At 36.1% G+C, this 26372-nt stretch overlaps 2 protein-coding genes across 6 annotated transcripts; one reads left to right on the top strand and one right to left on the bottom strand.

The window, feature by feature from the left end:
* Positions 1-353: 353 nt before the first annotated feature.
* LOC110447972 (RAB6-interacting golgin-like) lies at positions 354-16581 on the bottom strand. Of its 3 annotated transcripts, none has more exons than XM_021493972.1 (6): positions 15665-16581; positions 5496-5675; positions 4712-4877; positions 4120-4221; positions 3473-3613; positions 354-3106 (listed from the first exon to the last, which is right to left on the bottom strand). In XM_021493972.1, exons 1-6 carry the CDS (start codon positions 16485-16487, stop codon positions 2308-2310), a joined length of 2211 nt encoding a protein of 736 aa, XP_021349647.1. In that variant the 5' UTR covers positions 16488-16581; the 3' UTR covers positions 354-2307. The 3 variants fall into 3 exon arrangements, with proteins under 3 accessions (XP_021349647.1, XP_021349646.1, XP_021349648.1); XM_021493971.1 differs by lacking the exon at positions 15665-16581 and adding an exon at positions 11601-12801; XM_021493973.1 differs by lacking the exon at positions 15665-16581 and adding an exon at positions 7512-7616.
* LOC110447973 (E3 ubiquitin-protein ligase CCNB1IP1-like) lies at positions 7668-26372 on the top strand. 3 transcript variants are annotated; one of them, XM_021493976.1, is made up of 12 exons: positions 7668-7775; positions 8029-8139; positions 9084-9099; positions 9708-9767; positions 10171-10241; positions 10555-10629; positions 11015-11129; positions 21480-21500; positions 21946-22037; positions 22694-22787; positions 23229-23297; positions 25985-26372. In XM_021493976.1, the coding sequence occupies exons 2-12, from the start codon at positions 8077-8079 to the stop codon at positions 26089-26091; spliced, it is 783 nt and encodes a 260-aa protein (XP_021349651.1). In that variant the 5' UTR covers positions 7668-7775; positions 8029-8076; the 3' UTR covers positions 26092-26372. The 3 variants fall into 3 exon arrangements, with proteins under 3 accessions (XP_021349651.1, XP_021349650.1, XP_021349652.1); XM_021493975.1 differs by having other exon boundaries at positions 22643-22787; XM_021493977.1 differs by having other exon boundaries at positions 22643-22787; positions 23229-23304.

Genomic DNA, 26372 nt, shown 5'->3' with positions numbered 1-26372 from the left:
TCACACATTAGTCTACAGTGGATTTTTTTTTTAAAGATAATCTACTTTATCACAAATGCCAACAATTTGAAATGCAAGTTTATAGCATACAAGTTTACCTCTACCTCACTAAATACAATGTGTATATATATGCATTGTATAGCTCGATATAAAACAAGTTTTTAAACTGGTTGGCAGATACTCTTCAGACCTCAAATTGTCCAATATGTTCTTTTAAGTATTCTCAATTCTTTGGACTAAAATACAATGATAACAATAATTTTTTCACAACTCTTCAGACCTGAATTGTCTTGTATGTTCTTCTCAATTCTACAGACTAAATGTAAAAGGCAATGAAAACAACAACAATTAAATGATTTTCATCAAAAAATATTTAATGCATAAATGTTGTATATATACATGTATGTATCTCTAATGTAAAGAAACATAAACATGATATCAGCAAACAAAATATCACCTTATATCAAATAACGGGTACATATATATCATACACATTACAGCTTTGTTTGGTTTTACCTAGCTAACATTAAACAAATGCCCCTAATAAGTAAAAAGAATGAAATTTGTTCAGACATCAGATAACAATGGCACCAGGATGTCTACTATAGAATAATGGCAATATAGAATGGCAAATTATAACATATACACCCACAATGTAACTAAAACCAGCAATACCACCCAATGGTTTCATGATGATGGACTACATCACCAATCAACATATACATTAATTATTATTTGAATTAATATACATATTTATGTTTAAGTTGAAACATTGACAAAATATTCTTTTGTGGCCAAAATAAGTCGTTGTGTAGTGTACCTTTAATAGTTTAATCATCAAAAAAAGTTGACGTAAAATACATTGTGCTATCGCGGAATTTACCCGGAGTGATGTCGGTCACAACAGACTGACATGTTTAGTCTACATACAATAAGGTATGAAATATTGAATGACGAATGTTATTAAAAACGCTCCTGTAATTTCAGTGAGTTCAATGTCACATGTTATTAAAAGCGCTCCTGTAATTTCAGTGGTTTCAATGTCGCTTGTGTTTTTAAACGGCTCCACTTCATATCAAATTCTGTTTAATTGACTTTTAAAATGTATTTTAATTAAAACAAAATAGAATAAATCTAATTTTGTACAGTGACAGTGTATATGTAATGGCTGTCTAAGTGAACAATTTAATCAATGTGACCTGTCACATCTATGATCCACCATGATTATTCTACCTCTGATAATGTAACAGGTATGATGATATATTTGATATCAGCAGTATGTTTTCACTTAACATTAACAGTTTAATCAGTATCAGTAGCACTAGTTTTACCACAGCAGTTGGATCTTTACTGACATAGCAGAAGATAAAAGCCACTTTCAATTAACAATGTCAAAATCATTTTACCTACATCTATAACTTGACATATATCCAGCATTATTATGAATGAAACAGGAGATGGAGTTCAACACATACTCAAACACTTGTAAAATATTTTAACATCACTCGATAAGTGCATTTTTTAAAACACATTTTCATGTAAAAAAAATAGTTGTTTTTGTTAAAAAGTAACTTTCTACAACTTTTACTGTCAGAGCAAGAAGTATCATTCAAATGTAAAAATTTACACTTTAAAAGTTAGTCGTATACTTAATGGCCATGCTGGACAAAATAATACTGTGGGTATAAAAGCTTGGTGATGAAAATTACAATAAATTTGTGACTGAATGATAATTTCTGATATGCATTTACATCAGATTTAAGTACAACCTTTTCCATGATTTAATGCCAAACATCATGTAGATCATTTTGTATACATGCCTCTATACTGGTGCCATGTGCACTACATAGTATGTATAATATATGTCCACAGAAGTTATGTAACAACTTGGATATTTTCTAAAACTGTTACATCTAACGAAAATTTACCATGAAATCCCCTTGCGTTTCCACCATAAACATTCTATATTACATAAATTATATAAATTAAAGAGATTCTATAAAATAAATGCTGGAGTACAGAAAATGCACCAGTGTCTGTAACATTGACATTACTTACATGAAATACTTTTAAATGTAATTCTTGTAGCCAAGCTATATCCCATAAGTTTCAAGTACATAAACTATCTAACTAAAATTAGGATGAAAGTGCTTTCAACCATCAACCGGTATAAAATTAATTTTCTGTCGGAACTTGATCCGACAACGAATTCACAATTTTCTGAAAGGCATAGCTAGTTTCATTCTGGCAGTGATTAAACTGTTAAAGCAGACATTTCACAAACAGTACATAGTTTTGGTATTAGTTTCATGTCACAGGTTCCTCTTTAATGTTGACAGAGTCTAAAGTCCAAGAACTTGGCATTGTTCCTTCTGTATCCTGAATTCCTGCATGTTTAGGTGATTCAGATGAGTTGTCTCCTCCTAGATTGGAGGACAATGCACTATTGTAACTCGATGAATCGTCTGCACTCGATGAATGTGATGGTTGCTCAGTGTTATCATTTAATGTCAAATCTTCCTCCCCAATTATACTGTCTGAATTTTCTACAGCAAGATTTTGCGTGTTTCCTTGAGATTCACTTTGTTCAGAATTTGTGTCATGAATGTCCTTTGATGAACTGTTTGGCGAACAAGAATTTTCTTTATTCAATGTTGAATTTTCGTTGGATAAGTCAACAACTACATTTGACAAATTTGTTTCAGTCCTTGGTTGATCAGCACTGGTTGAATTTGAGCTGTTTACAGTACTTGCAAGATTATCTGAACTTGAAGACACTGGTATTTCTGAAGTGGTTCCCCGATCAGTTTTCACAGCTTGGACATTATCACTAGTTGGGCTTTTTGGAGATGTAGGAGAAGCAATTTTTGCAATACCCATACTGGAAAAAGCAGACAAGGGAGGTAGCTTGCCAATGCATAATTGTTCTCCTTTGGTCTCCATATCCAGTTCTGTCATGAGATCAGACAACTTTTTAGCTTTCCTGATTTCATTTTGGTGTATAATGGTGTATAAATGTTCCGTCAACTGTTCTTTCAGTTCAGACTTCTTCTGCAAATCTAACTTGGCCTCAATGAATTCCTTTTCAGCCTTATCATATCGCCTCCTGAAACAACAAGAACAGATCAAACCTTGCATACCGGTATGTAAATCACGTATAGTTCTTAAAGGATCTATATTTTGAGTGGAATGTATACACAATTGAAGTGTTTCATATTTGATGTCATGTAGGCCTCTTGCAACTACTGAAATGATTTGAGATTAAATAACAGGCAGTTAGGCACTTATAAACGAAATTTAATACAAGGGTGGTATAGTCTGAAATCATATCCTCCCTCATCCATATCTTTATTTCTTGTATAGCCCTTGGCTTAATGCCCACTTTTCTCCTAGCTACCACATGTTATTCTACAATCCATTAGTCATATTTTCTACTGATCAATAGGTATTGTACATGATTATTTCAACATACGTGGCCTCCATGTAATCTCGGCTGGCAAACTCAATCCTATTACGCACAACAGTGACATCAGCACTTAGTAAATTGTCCAGTATCATCAACTCTTTCTGAATGTGGGTCAGCTTTTCTGCTTCCTTCCTTGCCTTCTTTTGCCTGTAGATCAAAGATTATTATGAAAATGTATTAAATAAGAATTCTAATGAGACCTTCACGCAAACAGTTAATGACTAATAATGTTTCATTGGGGGAGATGTCGATTTTTCAGAAAAGCTGCAAAATGATTATTATTTCTATGGAAGAATTACCAGACATACTAACTGTCTTCACTTAACAATGAAAACCTATTTGCTTTTACAGTTGGACACTATTGGTTGCTGTTAGCATTTACATCACTCTGCAAATAACAAGATAGATCAATAACATTAGTGGTTAACAATATTGTTATATGATTGTTATATTTATAAGTATCAAGGGTTTATTTGAGCTAAGTGATGTACAGAAAAATTTATCTTGAGGATTAAATACTGAATATGCTTTAGGAAGTGTTTTCAAGATACTGGAAGATTTTTTTATAATTATTGGTTTTATTAATGATATCCTTTCAGTCTCATAAGAATCTTTTCCATTGACTAAGATATGCTGTTCCACTTGAGACTTACCTCTCAGACAAGGTCTTGGATAAGAGAGCCTTCTTATGTTTGTTGGCCTCTTCAATTTCTTTTTGCTGCTCTCTGAATCTTTCCAGTGTACCAAGGTCACGACTGTAAAGCCAAGAAATACTACTATAAACATTGAATGTTTAGCTGACAGATTGCACTGTTATTTCCTTTTTTAATTCTAAAAGCTATAAACATTGTATTTTGTAAACATACCAAACACAGCACCTTCTTAACATTTCCCCCCCAAAAGTGTAGTAAAATGACTTTCTGTAAAAGTATATATGCAGCTACAAAACTTACACTACAATTCTTATGAACATGTATTCATATACTGATATTATGTTCTTGTTCATCTTTGTCCAGGAAATTATCGCTAGTTTACCATATCAGTGATCAGGATGGCAAAACCCCAATAAGGGCCATTCTCTAGTCTTTAACTATTTCATTAGGCCAGTTGTATTTCAATCGAAGGTGACAACCAAATTACTTATGAATGCTAGGTGTTAACTTAATTACAGTGGTTTCTAAGGCAGGTTTGATGACACTGGTACATAAAGTATCAGAAGCAATGCAAACACATAAATTATCATACTTCAACGCCTCCTCAGGACCAAGTTCTTCAAATTCTGGCTCCTCCTTCACAACAACTTTCTCCGATACATGATCATCGTGTGTCACGTCCATAGTCTCCGTCTCATTGAGGCCTTCTATGGCTCCACTTGTTGGAAACTGGCTGCGATCACGAGGAATTTTATTACCTATGACAAGTTAAGATTAATTGTCATCACATTTTTGTAATTAACGCCTCACATGAGTATAAATAATGCATGACAGTTGAAATAACGAATCCTGAAATACAACTACTCTTTAAATCTTTCAACACTGTAGACCATAATAGAATTATCCAGATCAATGCATATAGTAGAGTTTATTAAAGTAAAATAGGGATGAAAGGGTTTATGAAAAAACAAAATGACTGCCAGACAGATCACACATGATGCTCTCTCAATTCCCATTACTATTTATGCCCTGCATGACCGAATATTGTATTCAGATTTCAACTGCCACCACTATGTAAACTTGGTAATTTATTAAACTAACCAAAACAAGACACAAATAAAAACACAACATTAAAATGCATATATGTACATTTTACTGCACATGTACATTTGGCTGACCCCCCCACAACCCAGTCACCCTTCAAATCCCAACAAATCACTGGCATACATAGTAGACCAAAGAGTGAGAATGTCCTTTTTCATCAAAAAGCCTGTGTTTTATAAAGGCAGTATTGATATTGCCTACTGTCTGAAGTAAATTTCGTATACTTTCTCTTTGTTTTCCAAATATTGTTAATAATAGAAATGTATACTAACATGATTGATTTGGTATTGGCCGAGATGTAGGTTTTGGCTGGGTGAGATTCTGCCCTGAAGTTTGGGTTTCTGAAGCACTGCCTCTTGCAGCTGATGGTGGCATTCGTCTGTCTATATCTCTTTTATTTCTGTGCTGAAACTGACCTTGTTTATACTGCATTGGTGTAGAGCTCTTTGAAGCTGAAAGGAGATAAAACAAAAAACTGTTACTTTTACTGATTATTATATAAGCACATTTTCCACAATTTCATCAATGGTCATAATTTACATTGTACTCAATTGCTTAACAGCTTTTCAACATTCACTATTTTGAGGAAAAATGTAGTACAAATATTAATACCCTGCCTCCTCTGCCCCGGTCGGGTATAAAAATCGATCCCATATCTTGCAATAGAGCAAGCCTGGTGTGAATCACACTGGGGCAAATTATTAGAATTAATTGACAACACATTGGTTCGCATCCATAAATTGGTTTGCAATATTAACTATTTCTGTTGATTTCCTATAGCTTGAAGTTAAACTCTGCCTAAAATGTCGTTATATTTTTTAGTTAAGGTATCAAGGGTAATCAAAATCTGAACTGACCGCCATGTTGGAATCTTTGTCTCTCTTCTGATATAGATCAGACGTCTATTGGATGTCATGACACAATATGGAATTTGTAGTAAACATGGCGGCATCAGTATTAATACCATATTCATGATGGTCGTTTCTATCCCCCCCCCCCCAAGACAATTGCTAATTTCGTTCAAGGGTTATTTTTATTAGTGAGGATTTGTTATTTCAACAATAATGCAATATTTATATAACATTATACTCATATGAGGAGTGAATTTGAATTATATGTTATCAGGTTTTAATTGCAGGCTCTAAAAATTTTATCTGTCCCTGTAAGGTTGTTTATAGTCAGAAATCTACTGCTCTATAAAACACGGTGATTTGTCACATAGCAGTTGATATAGCTGATCACAAACATGAGAATTTCGTAGATTGCGATTATTGAAATATATTAATCGGATCTATAACCCAGATGAAATACATTTATATCAAGCTGAGCGGTTAGTTTTCGTATTGTTAACGTAACAATAAAGGATCAAAGTTGAGGTGGAGGTGCTTCTGAGTTATGTGCACATCTGTTACGGTTCACTATGGACGTTAGGACCAGAGGAAACTTTTGTTTGTTTGTTTGTTTGATTTTGTTTAACGTCCTATTAACAGCTAAGGTCATTTAAGGACGGCCTCCCCTGTGTGCAAGATGCATGCGTGTAGTGTATGTGTGTGTATTTTGGGAGGCTGCGATATGTTCGTGTTTGTCTCCTTGTGATAGCGCGGAACTGATGCCGACTTTATAGTGCTACCTCACTGAAACATACTGCCGAAGACACCCAGCAGGACGCCCCACCCGGTCACATTATACTGACAACGGGCGAACCAGTCGTCCCACTCCTAATTTGCTGAGCGTTAAGCAGGAGTATAAACTACCATTTTTAAAGACTTTGGTATGTCTCGGCCAGGGGACAGAACCCAAAGCCTTCCTCACAGGGGCGAACGCTCAACAAATGGCCAAAAGTGAGGCATTGTCAAGGGAGACATTAGGAAGAAGAAAGTTATTTAGAAAGGAGAGAAGAAATAAGGTCCCAAATTTATTCGCCTCTTACGATCATGCAATTGGGGGCAGCAGGTACAATTCTTACGCCCTACCTGCAGGGGGACAGAGGAAACTCAAGCTGAATCAATGTATCGGCTAAATGATGACCTTGTCATTGAACTAATCATTACGATTTGAGTACGGAGGTTCGCTTCTAATCATATTAAATATACCGTTGAATTATAGAGAGTGGGTGCATCAAGATAAGCAAACAATTTCGTGTTTCCTTTACTAGCATCCCAGTGATTGGAAGGCATTTTCGAACGAGCTCTGTTTCGATTATTTTCACAAAATGTAAATTGAGATTAACTGCAAGCGTTTGTAACGTATGGACTGGTAAAATAAGCGAATCTTTCAGCTATGTTAACCTTTCCGTTGTATAGTTGGACCGTCGGATTCACGGTCTTTCAAACGACGAAGATCTTCATCCGAGAAACCCGTCCACCCACCCGCCATGTTGCCACGAAAATATCAACAATCACAGTCACTGTTACGTTTAGTAACTGAGAGTATGTTACAGCGAAGTAAGTCAAGCACTAATATCACAATGATTTCGATGTGGCAGACGCAAAATCAACTTGGCGGGGAAATTTAAAATGATAGAAAGTAGCAGAAATTCGTAATTAATGTAGGTACGTATTTATGGATTAATATTGCTCTGTCAACATATACACATCTGTTGACGCCAAATTATTCACAGGCATGCATACTAAATATAACAATATCGAACCGATAAACTGCACACACTACTTGTTTTTATTTGTTTCACCAGGTGTTTTTTTTATCACACATAAGGAAAATTATGTAATAACATTTCCATTGATCTGAGCAAATTGATAATTGTGTGAAATGTCACGTTTCTTTTGTCTTTTCTTTATTCACAAGTGTATCCGTAGTCTGAGGTGTCACTTTCAGTGAATCATAAAATCAAGAATGGATGGAGAACTCATTTGTAACTACAAGAAATGCAGAAAGAGGCTAAACTCATTTGCTTGGGTAAGCAGACAAATTTCAACCCAATTCGTAACCAAATTGAATGGTATATGTGTCCATGGTGAATGTTCTTTTAAAAGTAAGCCAATCCACAAAACGTTTTCAGTTTCTACACCCTATGCTAACCTCACTGATTTGTGTAGGTGGGAGTTGCAATGTTGCAGAAACCAAGTAGATTTTAAAATATATCTTCTTTTCCCATGTTAGTCCTTATGTTCAACCACAGACTTAGATAGAATCTAAATTCTGTTGTTCAACCACAAGGGTGATTTTTTTGCTCAGTTTTACTGCCAAATGCAGGCTGTTCCCCTAGCTGAAAAGTGACTTATTTTCCCAAAACGATCAAAAAATGAGGAATGCTTTCCAAATTTCAATACAAATAATGCTTTATGTTCCCCATTCATAGATAACAAAAACAAGTGCTTATAATGTCACACAGAAAATATTACATGGTTGGATGCATAAGAGATCTGGAAAACATCAGATAGGCCTAGTTGTCTTTTATATTATTTAGAAAGAAACCCACAATTCTCAAAATTCCAGGGGTTATGTAACTTATTTTATATCTTATGTTCTCCGCAGTCCAGGAATATGTCATGATAAAATTGAAAGCATGTGGGATTGTGGGAAATTAGCTATTTTATTAGTTTCAGGTGTAAAATAACCAATCTCAAGGCCGATGCCTCCCCTTTGAAGATTACAGATGAGGGATACCTGACTTCAAAGATGTTCAATTTTATGGTCATGCTGCTGATCAGTTCTTTTGATGTTCATGAAAGGATCAAACCAGTCTACTTGTATTGTCTGCATGTTGACCTGTACAGAGCCTTCTAGCCTTCAATTTGACATATTCCTGTGGTGCAGAGAATGTAAAATAGTGATACCCTGAAATAATTCTATTATAACTTATCGAAAATTGGACCATATTGATCTGCTTCCTGTTTTAGGTGACATCCTGTTCACGTATCCTTTGACGAAACTGTTGAACAACTATTCAAAGTGTTCACAGTGAACTTTAAGTGTGAAAATACTTATATTTTTCCTCCTATTTTGCTTTTGTATTTGGTTCCAGAATACTATGTCACTTAAAAATTAAACATATTGACAATAATATTTGATATTTAAGATAAATGTTAACTTACAGATTTTACTGAAAAATTAAGACATGATTGAATTAAAAATACGCTGTACGTTTATATGTTATAATTTTCAATAGCTGACAGCAACTATTTGCCCATGAGACAGCATGTGTACTACTGACAATAGAATATGATTTTTAATATCCCTGTAGTTTGCAGGGTCATAACTAATAACTATGTAGCTTAGAATAAAACCACAAAATAAAATAAATAAATACATGCATTGATAAACTGAGTTCTACTAGGATCATTCACAAGTAATAAATCAATTTGTTCACTGTTATTAGTAAATTGTTATGTGAAGAACATCTTACTCAAAAATGACTGAGGATTTTTTTTCTAAAACTGGTGCGAGTTATTGAGTACTGTAAATTTGTATAGCTTTTTTTCCTGTTCTAAGAAATTTACTCCTTGACATATTGCCTAAATCAGATATTTTCTGTGATGAAGATGGAGCAAAAGAGTTCAACAAATCATACACCTGTCCAGCTTGTAAGCATATTAATTCAAGTCTAGTCATCCTGCCTGACAAGTAGCCGTAACATCAAAGTATTTGTTACAGACTTTTATTTTTAATTATTTTAAAACGTGATGTATTATTATAAAGATGTTTCTGTCATTGTAAAAAATGAATATTAATTATGTTGCTTTTTTTGTTGTTATTATGCAACGTTAAGAACAATTTTGTTTTATTGAAATGAAATGCCCCTGTCTCGGGGAAACCATATTCAGATATAAAATTGGTATGCTTGTTCAAACTAAAACTGAATCACTCAAATCACTACATGCTTCATGCTAGATGAAGTAATGAACTTCTTTTCATTTTGTTCTATGCTCAATTATATACCATTGTACATGAATATTGTTTTTTCAAAACTTCAATTTGATTTTGCAGGTGAAAATACTTTATCTGGGAAGTTTGATATCATCAGAATTGATTTACAGCCAAATGAACAGTATAAATCAGTAGGTATTCTTTAAAGACAAATGAGAAACATTAATGACAATTGAAACACATAATTTTTAACTCGAATAACCTGAAATATGCAGACAAATGTAAAATTCATCTCTATTCAATCAGAAATATTCTTGTGGTATGTAGCTGTAAATACTTTACAATGAATATTTAACAATGATTGTTCCTCAGGTATGATATCATTTGATAAACATGGATAAAATATCTGCTGCAAGAGTGACTTGTTCATGTGCTATGCTATAGAAAGTACTCATTTGGCGATTGGTTCAATAAAGAAATCACACTATCTTTTGTTTTTTCAAGATGGTTTTAGCGGGACAGAAACCAGAAACTATCATGGAAATTTGTACCAGAGCCTTGTCTTTTTGGACCTACCAGGTAAAGAATACACCAACAAAGCCGACACAATCATATCAAATATTAATATTCAATTACTTTAAGAATATTTCAAAAGTGTTCATTCATTGTTCTTTTTTTTTTATTATTATTTTCTATTTTACATTCTGTAGTGTTAAATTAGATATGATTTCCTTGATTCATTAACTCAATCAGCCCAGAAATTTCATAATGAACTATTCCAACCATTGAATTGGAAGAGCTCAAATGTGTCTTCAGGGGTGAATGAGTTAATGTGGTCTTTTGATAGGAAAAGAGGATACTGGCACTGACAGTTGCTCCAGATCTGCACATCAAGCCTTTATTTAATAAGCATTAAATGAATTGAAAATTAATGAAGCCTGGAAATCACTGCTGTCCCATATAGGCTCACCAAGAGAGGACCTACCAAGAGTATGTGGCAACTAAAGCCAAAGAAAGAGCCGTCCAACTGGAGCAGTACTATGAACAGATAGTGTCCCGTACACAGACCGAGCTCACATGTATCCTTCGTTATCAAAACACAATTCATGATGAATTTTAAAGAAGTTTTCTTTCTGGACGAAACTCAGTATGATGTCGGAAGATTTTATCTATACCAATTTACATTGTGTTGTTGAATTTTCTTGATTCCACCACATTGCTCATCATGTAATATCTAAAAAGGTATGCATTCTATTTTCTTGATTCCACCACATTGCTCATCAACATCGTGTAATATCTATAAAGGTATGCATTCTTACTATGAATATTTTTTCGCCATATTTTATTGTGTGAACTAAATTTTATAATTAAAAAAAAAACTTTCTGAAAGGTTATTAGAATTCATTAAGTTTTTACTTTCACGAAATTTGAGGGGAAAAAAACCAGGCACATTTATGGACAGTGCTCATTCAATGTTTTATAAAATTAGTTTTAATACATAATGGGAGAGGAGTGAATTTAAGGCACTGCCGATAGGTCAGGTGTTTTACCTTCTTGGACATAGCCAGCACCATCTGCTTCATGAAAAACAAATTCAATATGAAAGTTACTGTCTTCTTGTGAGTCTGTCTCTTCCAACATAGTTGTTGTTCCTTCCGCTGTAGCGAAGTATGAGGTAGCATGTCCATCCTTAGTAAAACCTGACCTTTTGAGGTCAGCATTTCGATTATCTGATAATCCAACTCCAGACCTATTTCCAGCTGTCCTCATTCTCGGTGAATCACCACCGTTCACTCGTATGCCTTTTCTTTTCTTAAATCTTTCAATAAAACCAGGCGAACTGACAAACCCAGTTACTCCTAATTTGTTTGCGATCTCGTTTGCCTTCTGTCTTAATATAGCGCCTGAGACTGCCTGTCTAAAGTTAATAGTGGTTCCTTCCATTTTTCGTACCCAACTGTAAAGGGCATCTTCGACTGCAATAAAATTGCCATGTCTCATACGTTTTCTTGCAGGTGAAAAAGTCCCCGAATCGGTCGCTTCCATTATTTGCTCTTTCTGCTTTACAATGCCTGTAAGTGTGCTTCCTGTTATACCAAAAGCTTTAGCGATTTCCGTTTTAAGTTTTTCTTTTCTTTCGACTGCTTGGATTATTTCTAATTTTGTTTCCAGACTCAGAACTGTCCGTTTTCTTGGTGTTGTAGCAGCAAGACATAACATTTCAACGTCAAAATCGTCATGATCAGGTAGTGGTAAGGAAGACTGACCTTGACTAGAATGTTTACCAGGTACTTTACCTGGCCCTAATTTATCTTGCTTAGAATTGACTCGTCTTCCAAACAGTCCTTGAACATTTATTTTTTTCTCGTCTTCCATTGTTTGTTTCTACTAATCCGAAATCCTGAACTTCCCGACGATTTCTGCGTGTCTTTATCGGATTGTGCAAATTGCCACACACATGATATCTTATATATTTACTATACACGACTTGGATACAGCGATACTGTTATGCCCTCTACATACAATTCACAAAGCAGCGTTACAGGTAGTACGTATCCTCTCTCGGTTGTACCATATTATGCTTTCTTCTAAAGCTCCACTTCAAACCCTTACAAAAACACTCGTCTTGCACCTTTCTAAACCCTTCTTTGTCTGAGCACGTATATAATCACTAGCACACATTCACATTTGCCGATTTCCGGTCCCGTATAGATCTAGACTGGTCTATTTATAGAGAGCCTCAGTGTAACAAACCTTCACTGTAACGGAGATTCCCTGTAGTGGGATCACGTGTCTCTCTTTGTGTAGCTATAGCCAAATGCCCCGGAGAAAATCAATGGTGCGGTTACATGTACTGTGTTCGTGTTAAGCAGGACACACAAGTCATTTAAACGTTGTATGGGAGACCGCCGTGTACATGTTATGGTAGCTATACGTATTCAATAGGCAACAACATTCAATATCTACATGTATAAGTAACACAGCCTTTGATTTTGACAAAAAGATTCAGATTTGTTTTAGCCTTTGTTTTGTTCTACCACGGAATTAGATTAGAGGGTGTTATCTTAGTCCGTGATTCTACTTTTTGTTAGGAATTGAAAGTGTACTTTTCACATTAACTAGGTAATACTATATATATGTAGCTTTGATTTCAATTGATGAGATTTTTGCTAAGAAATTCGCCGTGCTGGGGTATAAATTTCGGGCTTCATGGTCAGTTGTCAATATATATATTATCTTGTCTATTTTGCCGTCCGCGGAATCTATCCATCTGTGCGTCCGTTCAGTTTTTGCAGATTTATTGCTTTCAAACTTTGAACACTTTGCCATTCAATAGTAAAAACTAAAAAGTAAATTGTTAATCGCCATTGTTAATATAGCGCCATTTTACATTAATTATTGTCCTTTTCGTATGACAGCATATATCACAAAGTACCGATAACTATACCTCATGCCGTTAACTCATGCCGTCACATCGCGTGTGACCAATTGCGGGCGTTTGTACGTACGCAGTGCATCGACCGCCATGTGTCGGTAATATAAACATATTCGACAGAACCGATTTCAATAAAAAAAATATGCAGGAAACCGAAGACAAAACAAAATTGTGAGTAATGTGTTTCATCAGGGTCCCAATGCACAAGATAGTTTCTAAATACGTCACTTACACAATGAGTCCAAATACATGTAGATGTTGTGCATGTGAGGCTCTGGGCGTATAGTTTGGTTATTTTAACGAGGGTCGTTTTCGTGTTTTTAATTTGATGATAAATTAGATGGTTAAACACTTATTTACCTTTTACAGATCACTTTACTATTTCATCCGCAGGGTTACCGTTTCACGTTTTGTTATCTTGTATTATTATGTGTAAAGGGAAATGTTCATGCATGTTTAGTATATAATATTAACAGCCTATTTCAACATGCCTGTGTGTGCTGAATTACAAAAAAAAAAAAAAATGAATAAAAACATCAGGTGGGCATATGAACAGGTGGTCCCACATTAAGAACTGAATGTTTGTGTTTATTTCATATTGGAGATCTAATTGGCATTGTCAGCTACCAAAGTCCAATTAAACCTATACAAGTAGGTAGAATCTGCTGGGGATTCCTTCAGTCCCCGAGGTTTGTCGTAACCTTGGTGACCACTGTAATCTCTTGAGTACTGGCATGGTCCATACAATACACACTTTACTAAATCTGATATAAACCAGTATTCCTCAATAATTTTTGAATTTCATTAAATACTTGTTTGAATGCACTGTACCTCTCCATCTGTTTCAATAGTAGTTTCGACCTGTTTGGATTTCCAACTTTTTGGCTCATAAAATAAATTGTATGATGTAGAGCATCGTCGGATACCCGCGGTTGATTTCGCTTCGGTACTCACTCATGAGTACCGAAGCGAAATCAACCGTGGGTATCCGACGATGGATGTAGAGTAGTTCATTTTTATTTTTTTACGCCTTTTTTATTTGATTGAAGCATATTTTATTGCCTTTTTTACATAGCAATGGAATTGGGCACAAGTTCTACAACTTATATCAAGCCCTTTCCCTGTACAATAATATTTTTTAACAAAATTTCATGATGGCAGAACTACGACAATAAGCTATGCATGCATACACCCACACATTCACATACCCAACCATACGCATGGGCACACATATAAACAAGAGTAGTTTATGTTTGGCATTCTGTATCTATTACTAAATTTTAAACGTGCGATCATCTGTGTGTGTGTGTAACGTTCATCTTTGAAATCAGACGATTTGTATATTTCCTGATTTAAATCCATTTCATAGTCATTTTTTTGACGGATCGCTATTGATATAATAGTTCTGTTTTACAAATTAACGGATATTTTCTCGTTGCCACTTAGGTGTTGTTAATTTAGCAAGATATACAGTCATTCTTTATTTACCGTATTTTACTTCGTAGCTGTCAACTAATTTCGACAGGTCGCTTACAAATTTGGTACACAGCTTTAAGGCTACACGAAGTTACCCAATGTGAATTGCCATTTGATTTGTTTATACGAGTTGTTGCCCTTTTCAAAGCATGCATTTAGGTTCACATTTTCAGATCGAATTTGGTCCACCGCATCGTGATCTCACGGCGATTCAGATGTTTTGGGTCAACGTTTTTGAAAACGTTCACATAACATTTCCCTCTATATCTATTCTACATCAGGATTTAATAGAAATGACATTTGTGCTAGTCATCATGATCATCATAGACTAGTACCTTTTAAAAATATGCGCTATGAAGTTGTCTATGGTTGATGTGCATTGCCCTTCAGTACCTTATCAGTATTTATTTTAAATTTCTATTGAATTAGCAAAGGTGGTCTTAATTGCTTATGATATTAAAAAAAAACGTAATGTGATTGTTACTGACTTATCCAACATTTGTTTTGCAGGACTTCAATAACCCTGATAAATAGAACGATTTCTAATGTTGCTCTTATTGATTTGTAGGGCGTTATTGTAATAATGTCGGTCAGTAGGAAATTCAACATTGCCACCGTTGTCTAGTGAAAAAAATTCTTACCAAAAAACTCAAAATATGTCTGTAAGCTTTGGAAGAACCTTTGTCTGTTAATATCGCTTACCTGCATACTCTATTTTGGGGAAATCTTCCCTGCTGCAGATGATGCTATGTCGTCGACAGAAGGAGCTGACCCATTGTGTGTCAATGAGTGTTAACGGGACTCCGTACACATCCGCCAAATTTTCGGCCGCGTCGGCTACCATTGCCATAGTGACCGAAGCTTTCTTTTCTTGCAGTCCGGTGTACCAATTTAATAAAGTTGATTCTAGGTCGTAGTGGCTATTTTCATGCTCAGCTGACCGGCTAATCTTGCTTGGAGAATGTGGGGAACTGGGGTCTACATACATTTTTCTTTTCTTCAGAATTTTTGACACTGTTGTACGATCTATGCCAAATATCTGCGCAATCTCACCTTGTGTGATTCTTGGACTTTCCTCTGCCATTTTTGATATTTGGCACTTGACGGAGTAAGGAATGTTCGTTCGTGTGCGCCTCATTGTAAATGCCTGTCTGGACATTTGATTGGACTTTTCATATATCGAATTGAAATTCTCCGACATTTGATTGTCTGCATCATTTTCACAAATATAGAGATTTCGATCGTTGTCTTGTATAGCTGACACCCCAAGTACGTTTGAATGTTCTAAAAGAGAGAGTTGCGCTGCGCCCAAGTTCACGCCACCACTGCTGGATTGGACCGTATTCTGAAGCATTGATAGATGATTGCTTGAGGCTGCACTGCTGCCAGGCATCCCCAGAAGACCGCTGGATGCTGTACTACAGATGGGTATCCCCAATCGACTGTTTGAGGCTGAACTACTTCCATGTATTCCTAAACGACTGCTGGAGGACGTGATACTGCCTGGCATAATGACACAGGGCATGGATGAAGGGCTGTGGAACACCAGAGGAGTGGAGCTTTTGGGGATGATTTTTCTGTTACCTGTTGGGGCTACCGAAACAGGGTTCGCCCCAGTGGTGAGGTCTATTTTTGACATATTTGTGTTCTGTAGACGGCGACCATATTCGGGACCAAGCTGCTCGAGCAAGTTTCTTAATGTTCTACTGGTGTGCTCGTCCATGGTCTCTTGGAGTCCGTCTATATAGGCTAGCTGTACTAAGTACTGCTGGAATGACCTGCCAACAAAATGTAATACAGTCATTATTGAATTTTTTCATGCACAAAAACGTCACCATAGGAAGATAATTGATGTCTATAGAACTTGAAGGCGATTTATTATAATCATATTTTATGTTGTGATATAACTTATTAGCATAAAGTTCAATATTAAACAGTTGCTCTTGAAATTATACAACAAAACAGTACAAGTACAGGACATTTTTTAAATTTGATAAATATATATATATGTACTTTGTTTATGTCTTCCGTGTGTGGGATTTTCGTTAAAATTATTCAAGGTTGATAGTAACGTCACAATACAAACAGAAAAATCGACATGTGATTGTCAGATCCGATGAAATATTCCTTACAAGCTTATTTTCAGGGAACGGGCGGGGGGGNCTTATCACAGTACAAATAAATCGAATTGATTGTCGAATTCTCAGCACTTTAACATGCCTCATTTACAGAATGGCACACATATATGAAGGAATATTCTTTAAAACACCATACATCATGTACATACTCATTGGACAGTACGTGCCCCAGCCTCTTATTGTCACGGGCCAGATCACCGAAACATTACGTTTAAATTATATTTATATTTCCCAAATCTTATTGTTTATGTATACATTTATAAATCTAACTTTATTGGCAAGCTTTCAATATTTGATCAGTCGCCCATGTGACCAAACTATCCCAATATTTTGATAGCCTGCAATTATATAAAACCAAGCATAAACTTCGATAACATTCTCTAGATATCTCCTTTTACTTGGTATGTATACACCGAGCGTACCTTATTACGATAAATATTTGCCATAGCCATGTCTGTTACAATTATACGCATTTATCTCGCTCTTATTTCCTACCACAATAAACTTTTATAACATTTTTCAGTCTCGTATCTCGGAATGCGTACGTTAGCAATTATATAGATCTCTACTCACAGGTACTAGCCTCGTCTGTCAATACACCTATACTATAATCTATCATATATCATTGACAGACGAGGTTAGAACCTGTGCTCTACTCATGATCGCATGTCACCAAACGCTTTTGTCTTTATCATGTAACGCTGTTCTGTGGTCTGTACATACACTCATATGTAGTCGACAGAAACTGGACAAGATTAAGCACAGATTATCTACACACATACGTACACACATCCACAACAATCAATAGAGGACGGTATACACGTGTATGGGCTACTCTTTGTAGTGATATAAATTATGAGGTTTGATATGTTCTACATATCATTACAGTATGTCACACGTGATGTGCGTTAATGTGATACAGCGTTATAAAACACACGTACGCGTATGTTAGTAATCATATTGGTATTAATGAATCACCACAACGTACACATGTCTGGGTTCAGCGTATCACGTGTTCCATGCCCCATCGAACCGCCGATGTGCTAGGCCCACACAGTCACGTATTTCACATTTCTCGCTGGTGCGTTATATGTTTCTTACCAATTGTTGCAATCTACACACATTAACACACATACACAATAAATAGACAAATAAATATACATACCTTGCGTCTTCTCGGCGAGCACCACTTGTAAATATTCGCTTCTAGAGTCTCTGTTGTCCTCTTGGGCATTTACTTCGACTCAAAGTGTGCCGGTCAGAGGTCATTATGGGGATACGGTTTATCACACATTGTCGTTACATCACATACTCTAGTATTTTTCTGATAAAATAACTTGTTTTTCCTCCAATCTAATATGTCCAATTTATCACACGTTTTGTGTAAGACGACATAACTAATTTGTATATTACGATATGATTTATTTGTATCTTTGCGTGATTTTACCAAGGTGTGATTATCCCCGTTGGGAGCCTCATCATGTAGCACACAGGGTCGGTGAATCACATGGTCTGTCAGGGCTGGGAAATGTGATAAGTTGACAGCTGTTGTTCACTGTGATCAGACTAGTCGCTATCAACAGAGGGTTATAAATAGAACAGCGGTTAAATTACTAGACAGAGGCTATACGCATTACCACGAGTTGTTTGTAATACTCTACGTACAGAATGTACGGCTGTGGGCCGTTTATTATATTTGTCGGCAATACTCCGATTGCACCCGACATATGCCTCAGGAAATCGATAGCAAATACAAACACATTTGTATGTACATTTATAAGGAATCTTAATATTTTGAGCCATGAATATATAGTCAGTGTACAAAATGTCATTATGTGCACGCTAGTAAAGGTTTGAAATATTCTTTTATTTGAGACGCATCCTCATCAGAGACGTATACATATATATATATATATATATATATACTTCTCTGTGCTCATGTAACAATGTGATCTGGTAAGGGGAGAGCACCACAAGTAATATAAATGTATTATAATATTTCAAGTCAGTGAATTTACAAAATCATGCACTTTCAATTAAAAATCACGATTATAAGTTTTCATTGATTGTAACATCTAACAGTTTGTGTGTTTGCGTTGACTTTCTCTGCATCGCCATAACAACTGACCGTAACCCATCACAATGGTGTGGAATTAGTCATGCGGATCAGGGCTGTGTGCTTGAACAATAAAAATAAATATTTGGCCTGCTTTAGCTGACTTATAAGTGTGACTGTGACCAGGTTCAGTTTTAGTTTCTTTATTTCCGGCTCTTAGGTTAAATGTCAAACAATTACATCATGTACTACATGTACAAGAGATTGAGTAAGCTTACAAAGTACACAAGTAGTTTTTATCCCCCGCTTTCATCGAAACGGGGGATATTAATTTGGGTTTGTCCGTCTCTCTGTCTGTCTGTCTGTTACGCGTCGTTTCCGTGCAATAACTGCAACAACTGTTAAACCGATTTTCTTCAAACTTAGAAACAGGGTTTAACGCATTAAGGGCTCGGTCAAGTTTGACAACCACTTTAATCGAACTTCATTTGGCGGAGTTATGGCCCCTTGATTAACGAAAAACGTCATTATCTGCAGTTTCCGCTTTATAACTCTAGCAAATATTAGCCAAATTCCTTCAAACTTATAAGACCCGTCTATGCTATGTATCTGTATCAAATTAACCAAATGCAAAGATTCGAAATTACTCGTTTACCGTGTTCAACAAAATGCAGTACAGTTTGGATTGCCGTGTTGATCTGTGTTCATCCTTTGTGTTTTCAAACTTGACGACAATGTTTGTGTTACTCTGTCTTTCCACCCATCCCGGGTACTCTTTGGTTTTCGTGTGATCATTGCTGTAGATATTGTGCAGATATTTCAACCAAATTCCGTATGCACATCCGACTCATGCTAAGTTTGCCAACCGATGGTGATTTGTGCATATTTACGGTTAATTAATTTCTTCTTTGAGTTTCAAGCTAGACGTTATTTCTCAACAGCACGATACTTACAATGTTTAAACCTATCCTCAATAATGTTTACCTACAATATGTCCTACTAGCGGGGGATATAAATTCATGTTTAAACCTAAACTCAGTAATGTTTACCTACAATATGTCCTGCAAGCGGGGGATATAAAATCATGTTTAAACCTATAACATCAATAATGTTTACCTACACTATGTCCTACTAGCGGGGGATATAAATTCATGTTTAAACCTAAACTCAGTAATGTTTACCTACAATATGTCCTGCTAGCGGGGGATATAAATTCCACGAGTTTGCTTGTTCATTTCAGACATTGAATTCTCTACGTTTTCTCGTAGCACAATATAAATACTTTCCTAGATTACACAATTATTGCACAATTCTTTTACATTATTAGTACTTAATAATTTCGTTAGATTAAAAACATTAAGGACTTGTGTGTACCCGGTGTATTCTGTACTAACAGTACGGAAGGACTTTTCGTGAGGACTTGAGGGAGAGAGGAGCACCGAAAATCTTACTGCTATATAACTATGTAAGTTTTTTTTTTTTTATATATATTTTCGGAACCACCAAGGGGGGACGCACGGGCAGCGTGTGCTCTCTCTCCCCCTTAATCCGCCAAATGCATATATTTCCTACGTATGTTGTATATATTGTCATATCGGAAGAAATCGCTCGAAAATTTTAGTGACGATCCTTACAAAGGCGTCATGGTATTGATAAAAGAGTAAAATACCAGTGAGTTATAAATGATTGTTTTCACTTTTCGGGCTTTTTAATAAAATTAATAAAAGTGAACAAAAAAGTGGTACGTTGACCGTTTTCCCAGCTTATTGACAACAAATGTAGGGTCGGGCGCGTATCCTTCTGTACGCTGGTTAGCAGCTGAATTCCACAAATTGTCGGAAAAAATAAAAGTAATAAAAACAAAAACACTGCTGGTGTTAAGTTGTGTGGTGTTGGGTACTGTTAGGCTTCTGACTCCCCTGGACCCATTCCCAAATGAATCCACTCTTAGCAAGGGCTTGCATTGGTGCACGCCCTGATGTTCGTGTCAACGGGGACTAACATTCGTGAGTTTTCCATAGCGGATGCAACTAGATCTAAAGCGCATTATTACATGTACACAATCTACATACACAAGTATAGATCATTTTACATCCAGCATTTCAGAGGACACTGACTCTTTTTACTCCTTCACTCGAGTATTCTGATTGGCTTACATTCACCTTATGTAATCACCAAAGTTTAGATGATAAAAAATATGTCAATTATCTCGAAAGTTGGATTGATATCGTCATTAAGGGCATTTCTTTTTACAACAAACAATTGCAGAAATATGGCAGCTAGTTATCTTGGTAACATTATTTTCTTAACACAAAATCATCAGCTCTGAAAACACAGCTATCTGGTGAGTATCATACATAAGTATTTTATGCAAATATCATTTCTCACATTTGCATATGCGTTGTAACAATTCTCCAAATAAAAGATATATATTTTTTAGGAAGTGCCAGTACGTCAAATATAATTCAAATGGAAACCGATAATTAAGAATATATCAATCGTACAAGGATGATAAGTGTTGATTTATAAAATAAATAATATATATGGTCAACTTTGTATCGTCCGCAAGGTGGCACGTCCAGAAAGTTGTTGCCGTCACGTGAAAATCCAAAGTTGTATAAATATTTAATGAGTGAGAGTGTGGTCATTGGATGTCGCAGATGCTCCTAAGTCATGGCAATAAAGGACCAAGAAGTAGTACAATTCTTTTTCGAATGGATTCTGTACTAACCGAAGAATATGCATTCATAAGTTACATTAATGTGGATTTTTTTTAATCTTGTTTGAAGCTTCGAAAAAGGAATTGGATACAACAAAAAAGAAGCACAATGAAATAGCCGAAAAACTACTTGAAAGAAACAGACAATATCAGAAATTACAGGTAAATTACATTCATTGTAGTATAACCTATTTTCTCTGACACAGTAAAAAACTTAATATTCATTATATGTCATTTGCACAGTTAATGTTAGAGGGCTTGCAAGTATACAATTTGTCTTAAAACATAGCAAAGACAGTTTAAAACATTTGTTTCCGAATAACCTTGATTTTTAAAGGCATCCATGTGAATATTTCCTTATGTCTTATTTTCTTCTAGTTTTGTCGACTTTCAGTTCGAATCACGGTTTTTCAATTAGAATTACAAAACGTAAATATTTTTGATCTTTTACAATTGGATGTATCTTGATTTTTAGCCCATACAAGACTTCCATGTATCTAGATTTTGAACTGTTCAGTCCATACACGAACTACAGCTGTTCCTAGATTTTGTACATGAGACACATTGATTTAGTCTTCGCAAATACATGTAACACGATCGTAGGAAATTTTGGTAATATCACGTATATAGTGGAACTGCACGATAGACATTTGACATTAGTGTTATTTGTCCTCATAAATATCAGTAAAATGAATAAAAATCGTTGTTAAAAATTGTAGTAGTTTTAAGATATTATCATATTAATATATATATATATTCCTAATTAGTCGCTTTATGACGCTATGCGGAGGAAGTGCATTACTCCATTGTCGTTTGAGGGGAACTCCGGAGACGGCACGCCCTCTTTGGGGTCCACAGATCGGAAGAGAACGACAGGTCAAAGTTTTACCATGCCGCTGTCCTCAGGAGATGGTAATAAAAACGGGGTCAATGTCAAATGATTTCCGGACATATTAAAGTAACTGTGTGTATGAGTGTATTCGAGAGATATCGACTTTGATTAGACTATACATGTATTTTGCTAAGGTGTTCAAATGTGCACTATTCTGCAAATTCTTGGTACTTGCATAGCCAAATCTGAGCGTCTGGAAGTCGGTTTTGCTTATTACAAGAAAACAAATATAAGTTATAATATTCAGGTATGATTGTGACGAGTAAGTTAATATACTGTATAGTTTATTTTTGCCATAAAAAACCATTCACGATTAACTCCTTTCAAGACGCGAATTAAAATGAAGAAAATAGTGATGATCTTTTTCCTGGAATAGTAAACCCCTATGTCATTTTCACGAGTCTGTTGACCATTATACCATTCATCATTTTTTTAAAAAGGTATATTTTTGTGTATTCCAGATATTCTACGACAACAAAGCCATGGTCATCACAATCAACAACGCAAGCACACCAACTCGCCACCAGAAAGTAAAATGGGCACATATATATGTCAGCCTGAATTGAGTTGGCATACGTGTTTTGTAATGGTTTAAGATGTTGTTTTTTCCAGTTTTGCCGTTGCGTCAAGGTTTTTTTTTCATTTTGATGTCTTTTCGTAAGGTATCATTTTTCTGGGTTCGATTTTGTTTTCGCTGTGGTCAATACATGTATGTACAATAATGTATTTTATGTAACCTCATAGGGAACTATGCTATTTCTTCGTGTGATGTGAAGGTCGATGATTTTGATAATGCTCATTAATGTGCTTTGTGCTTTGTGCTTTTTTTTGTCATCACCCGAGTCCTCGATATGAGGACGTAACATTACTTTGATTTGACCTAGATTGACATTGTGGGCGTTGTCAATGTAGTAGAAGACGCTTCCCTTCCGCAACATCTGGGCCCGTATTCATGAAACCGTCCTCATGCTCAAGCATTGCTTTTGTGCTCAAGCCTTATTTCTTAATGGCATATGGTTATAAATCGATAAACAAATTTAGTTGTAAATGATTTGGAAAAATATTGAGGAAAGCCAATCACTGTTTTCAATGTTTACATTTGACTTTTTGATCGTTTGACATGATTTTAGTGAGTTACAGGAATGTTGGTTTAAGCACAGAATCCATGCTTGAGCATGAGAACGGTTTCATGAATACGGGCCCCGGTCTTTCTCCCTGTACCTTTTCAGGGGTTTCCGTGTAAAAATCCATTCCTTTGTTCTCGTTTTGCCCTAGTTTTATAGATTTTGAGTTCGAGTTGTTGCTTTGTTGACACTTCGGTATTCCCTTAGTTGTTGCTTTGTTGATACTTCGGTATTCCCTTAGTTGTTGCTTTGTTGACACGTCGGTATTCCCTTGGTTGTTGCTTTGTTGACACGTCGGTATTCCATTAGTTGTTGCTTTGTTGACACTTCGGTATTACCTTGGTTGTTGCTTTGTTGACACGTCGGTATTCCCTTGGTTGTGTTTTTGTTGACATGTCGGTATTCCCTTGGTTGTTGCTTTGTTGACACTTCGGTATTCCCTTAGTTGTTGTTTTGTTGACACGTCGGTATTCCCTTAGTTGTTGTTTTGTTGACACTTCGGTATTCCCTTGGTTGTGTTTTTGTTGACACGTCGGTATTCCCTTGGTTGTGTTTTTGTTGACATGTCGGTATTCCCTTGGTTTTTGCTTTGTTGACACGTCGGTATTCCTTTAGTTGTTGTTTTGTTGACACGTCGGTATTCCCTTAGTTGTTGCTTTGTTGACACGTCGATATTCCCTTAGTTGTTGCTTTGTTGACACTTCGGTATTCCCTTGGTTGTGTTTTTGTTGACATGTCGGTATTCCCTTAGTTGTTGCTTTGTTGACACGTCGATATTCCCTTAGTTGTTGCTTTGTTGACACTTCGGTCTTCCCTTAGTTGTTGCTTTGTTGACACTTCGGTATTCCCTTGGTTGTTGCTTTATTGACACGTCGGTATGCCCTTAGTTGTTGTTTTGTTGACACGTCGGTATTCCCTTGGTTGTGTTTTTGTTGACACGTCGGTATTCCCTTAGTTGCTGTTTTGTTGACACTTCGGTATTCCCTTAGTTGTTGCTTTGCTGACACGTCGGTATTCCCTTAGTTGTTGCTTTGTTGACACTTCGGTATTCCCTTGGTTGTTGCTTTGTTGACATGTGGGTATTCCCTTAGTTGTTGCTTTGTTGACACGTCGGTATTCCCTTAGTTGTTGCTTTGGTGACACGTCGGCATTCCCTTAGCTGTTGCTTTGTTGACACGACGGTATTCCCTTAGTTGTTGCTTTGTTGACACTTCGGTACTCCCTTGGTTGTTGCTTTGTTGACATGTGGGTATTCCCTTAGTTGTTGCTTTGTTGACACTTCGTTATTCCCTTAGTTGTTGCTTTGTTGACACTTCGGTATTCCCTTAGTTGTTAGTTGTTGCTTTGTTGACACGTCGGTATTCCATTGGTTGTTGCTTTGTTGACACGTCGGTATTCCCTTGGTTGTTGCTTTGTTGACACGTCGGTATTCCCTTAGTTGTGGTTTGGTTGACACTTCGGTATTCCCTTAGTTTTGGTTTGGTTGACACGTCGGTATTCCCTTAGTTGTTGCTTTGTTGACACTTCGTTATTCCCTTAGTTGTTGTTTTGTTGACACTTCGGTATTCCCTTGGTTGTGTTTTTGTTGACACGTCGGTATTCCCTTGGTTGTTGCTTTGTTGACACGTCGGTATTCCCTTAGTTGTTGCTTTGTTGACACGTCGGTATTCCCTTAGTTGTTGCTTTGTTGACACTTCGGTATTCCCTTAGTTGTTGCTTTGTTGACACTTCGGTATTCCCTTAGTTGTTGCTTTGTTACTACAGGCGATAGGCTTGATTTCGAATCCGTGTCTTATAAGACCCGTCTATGCTATGTATCTGTATCAAATTAACCAAATGCAGATTCGAAATTACTCGTTTACCATGTTCAACAAAATGCAGTACAGTTTGGATTGCCGTGTTGATCTGTGCTCATCCTTTGTGTTTTACACATGTAGTTTTTACTTCTACAGCTCTACATGTTTCGTTATGTTGATACATGCATACATTTATATGAAAGACTCCATTTTCTGTTGGGATTTTTTTTTTAATTTGGTGTTCCGGTCTGGTAGTATGCTTTCATTGATAAACGCAACCTATTCTTTTTTTTTTAGGAGAATTCGTGCTACGACCGAACAGTACTCCAACAGTTGGTGATCTTTCGAATCATGCGGAAGCTGGAACGAGCAGGTTCAACCTCACCTTTCACACCCCGAGGTGATGATCCTATAAGCCCGATGGCAGGTGTCGCCCCAGAAATCCAGGAATACATTTAAGACAAGACGAATCACTAAAAAAGAAAACAAAAACTGTCAATGATAAAAGAACCAACGTTAAAACTGATTTGATATGGAATTGAAGTTCCGTCATTGGTGCCGATCATTTCATCGATATTCGTACGTTTTACATTGCATGCCGGAGATATCCCTTTTGAACACAAGAACTGATGTTGATTGTGAAATTTTGGCTCATTTATTAAAACGAATTAAAACTTATTGCAGA

Source organism: Mizuhopecten yessoensis, unplaced genomic scaffold, assembly GCF_002113885.1.
Source record: "Mizuhopecten yessoensis strain PY_sf001 unplaced genomic scaffold, ASM211388v2 scaffold3717, whole genome shotgun sequence".
NCBI lineage: Eukaryota > Metazoa > Mollusca > Bivalvia > Pectinida > Pectinidae > Mizuhopecten > Mizuhopecten yessoensis.
The sequence above is the reverse complement of the archived record's forward strand: the minus strand, read 5'-3'. Positions and strand labels throughout refer to the sequence as shown.

Excerpts from the sequence above, each read along its gene's own strand:
- LOC110447973 (XM_021493975.1), top strand. The coding sequence starts at position 8,077 with ATGGATGGAGAACTCATTTGTAACTACAAGAAATGCAGAAAGAGGCTA. Across the intron at positions 10,630-11,014 it reads TGTCTTTTTGGACCTACCAG|GCTCACCAAGAGAGGACCTA; the intron begins GTAAAGAATACA and ends TGTCCCATATAG. Across the intron at positions 21,501-21,945 it reads TCTGAAAACACAGCTATCTG|CTTCGAAAAAGGAATTGGAT; the intron begins GTGAGTATCATA and ends TCTTGTTTGAAG.
- LOC110447972 (XM_021493971.1), bottom strand. The coding sequence starts at position 12,426 with ATGGAAGACGAGAAAAAAATAAATGTTCAAGGACTGTTTGGAAGACGA. Across the intron at positions 4,878-5,495 it reads GCCAATACCAAATCAATCAT|GTAATAAAATTCCTCGTGAT; the intron begins GTTAGTATACAT and ends AACTTGTCATAG. Across the intron at positions 4,222-4,711 it reads GGTCCTGAGGAGGCGTTGAA|TCGTGACCTTGGTACACTGG; the intron begins GTATGATAATTT and ends TTGGCTTTACAG.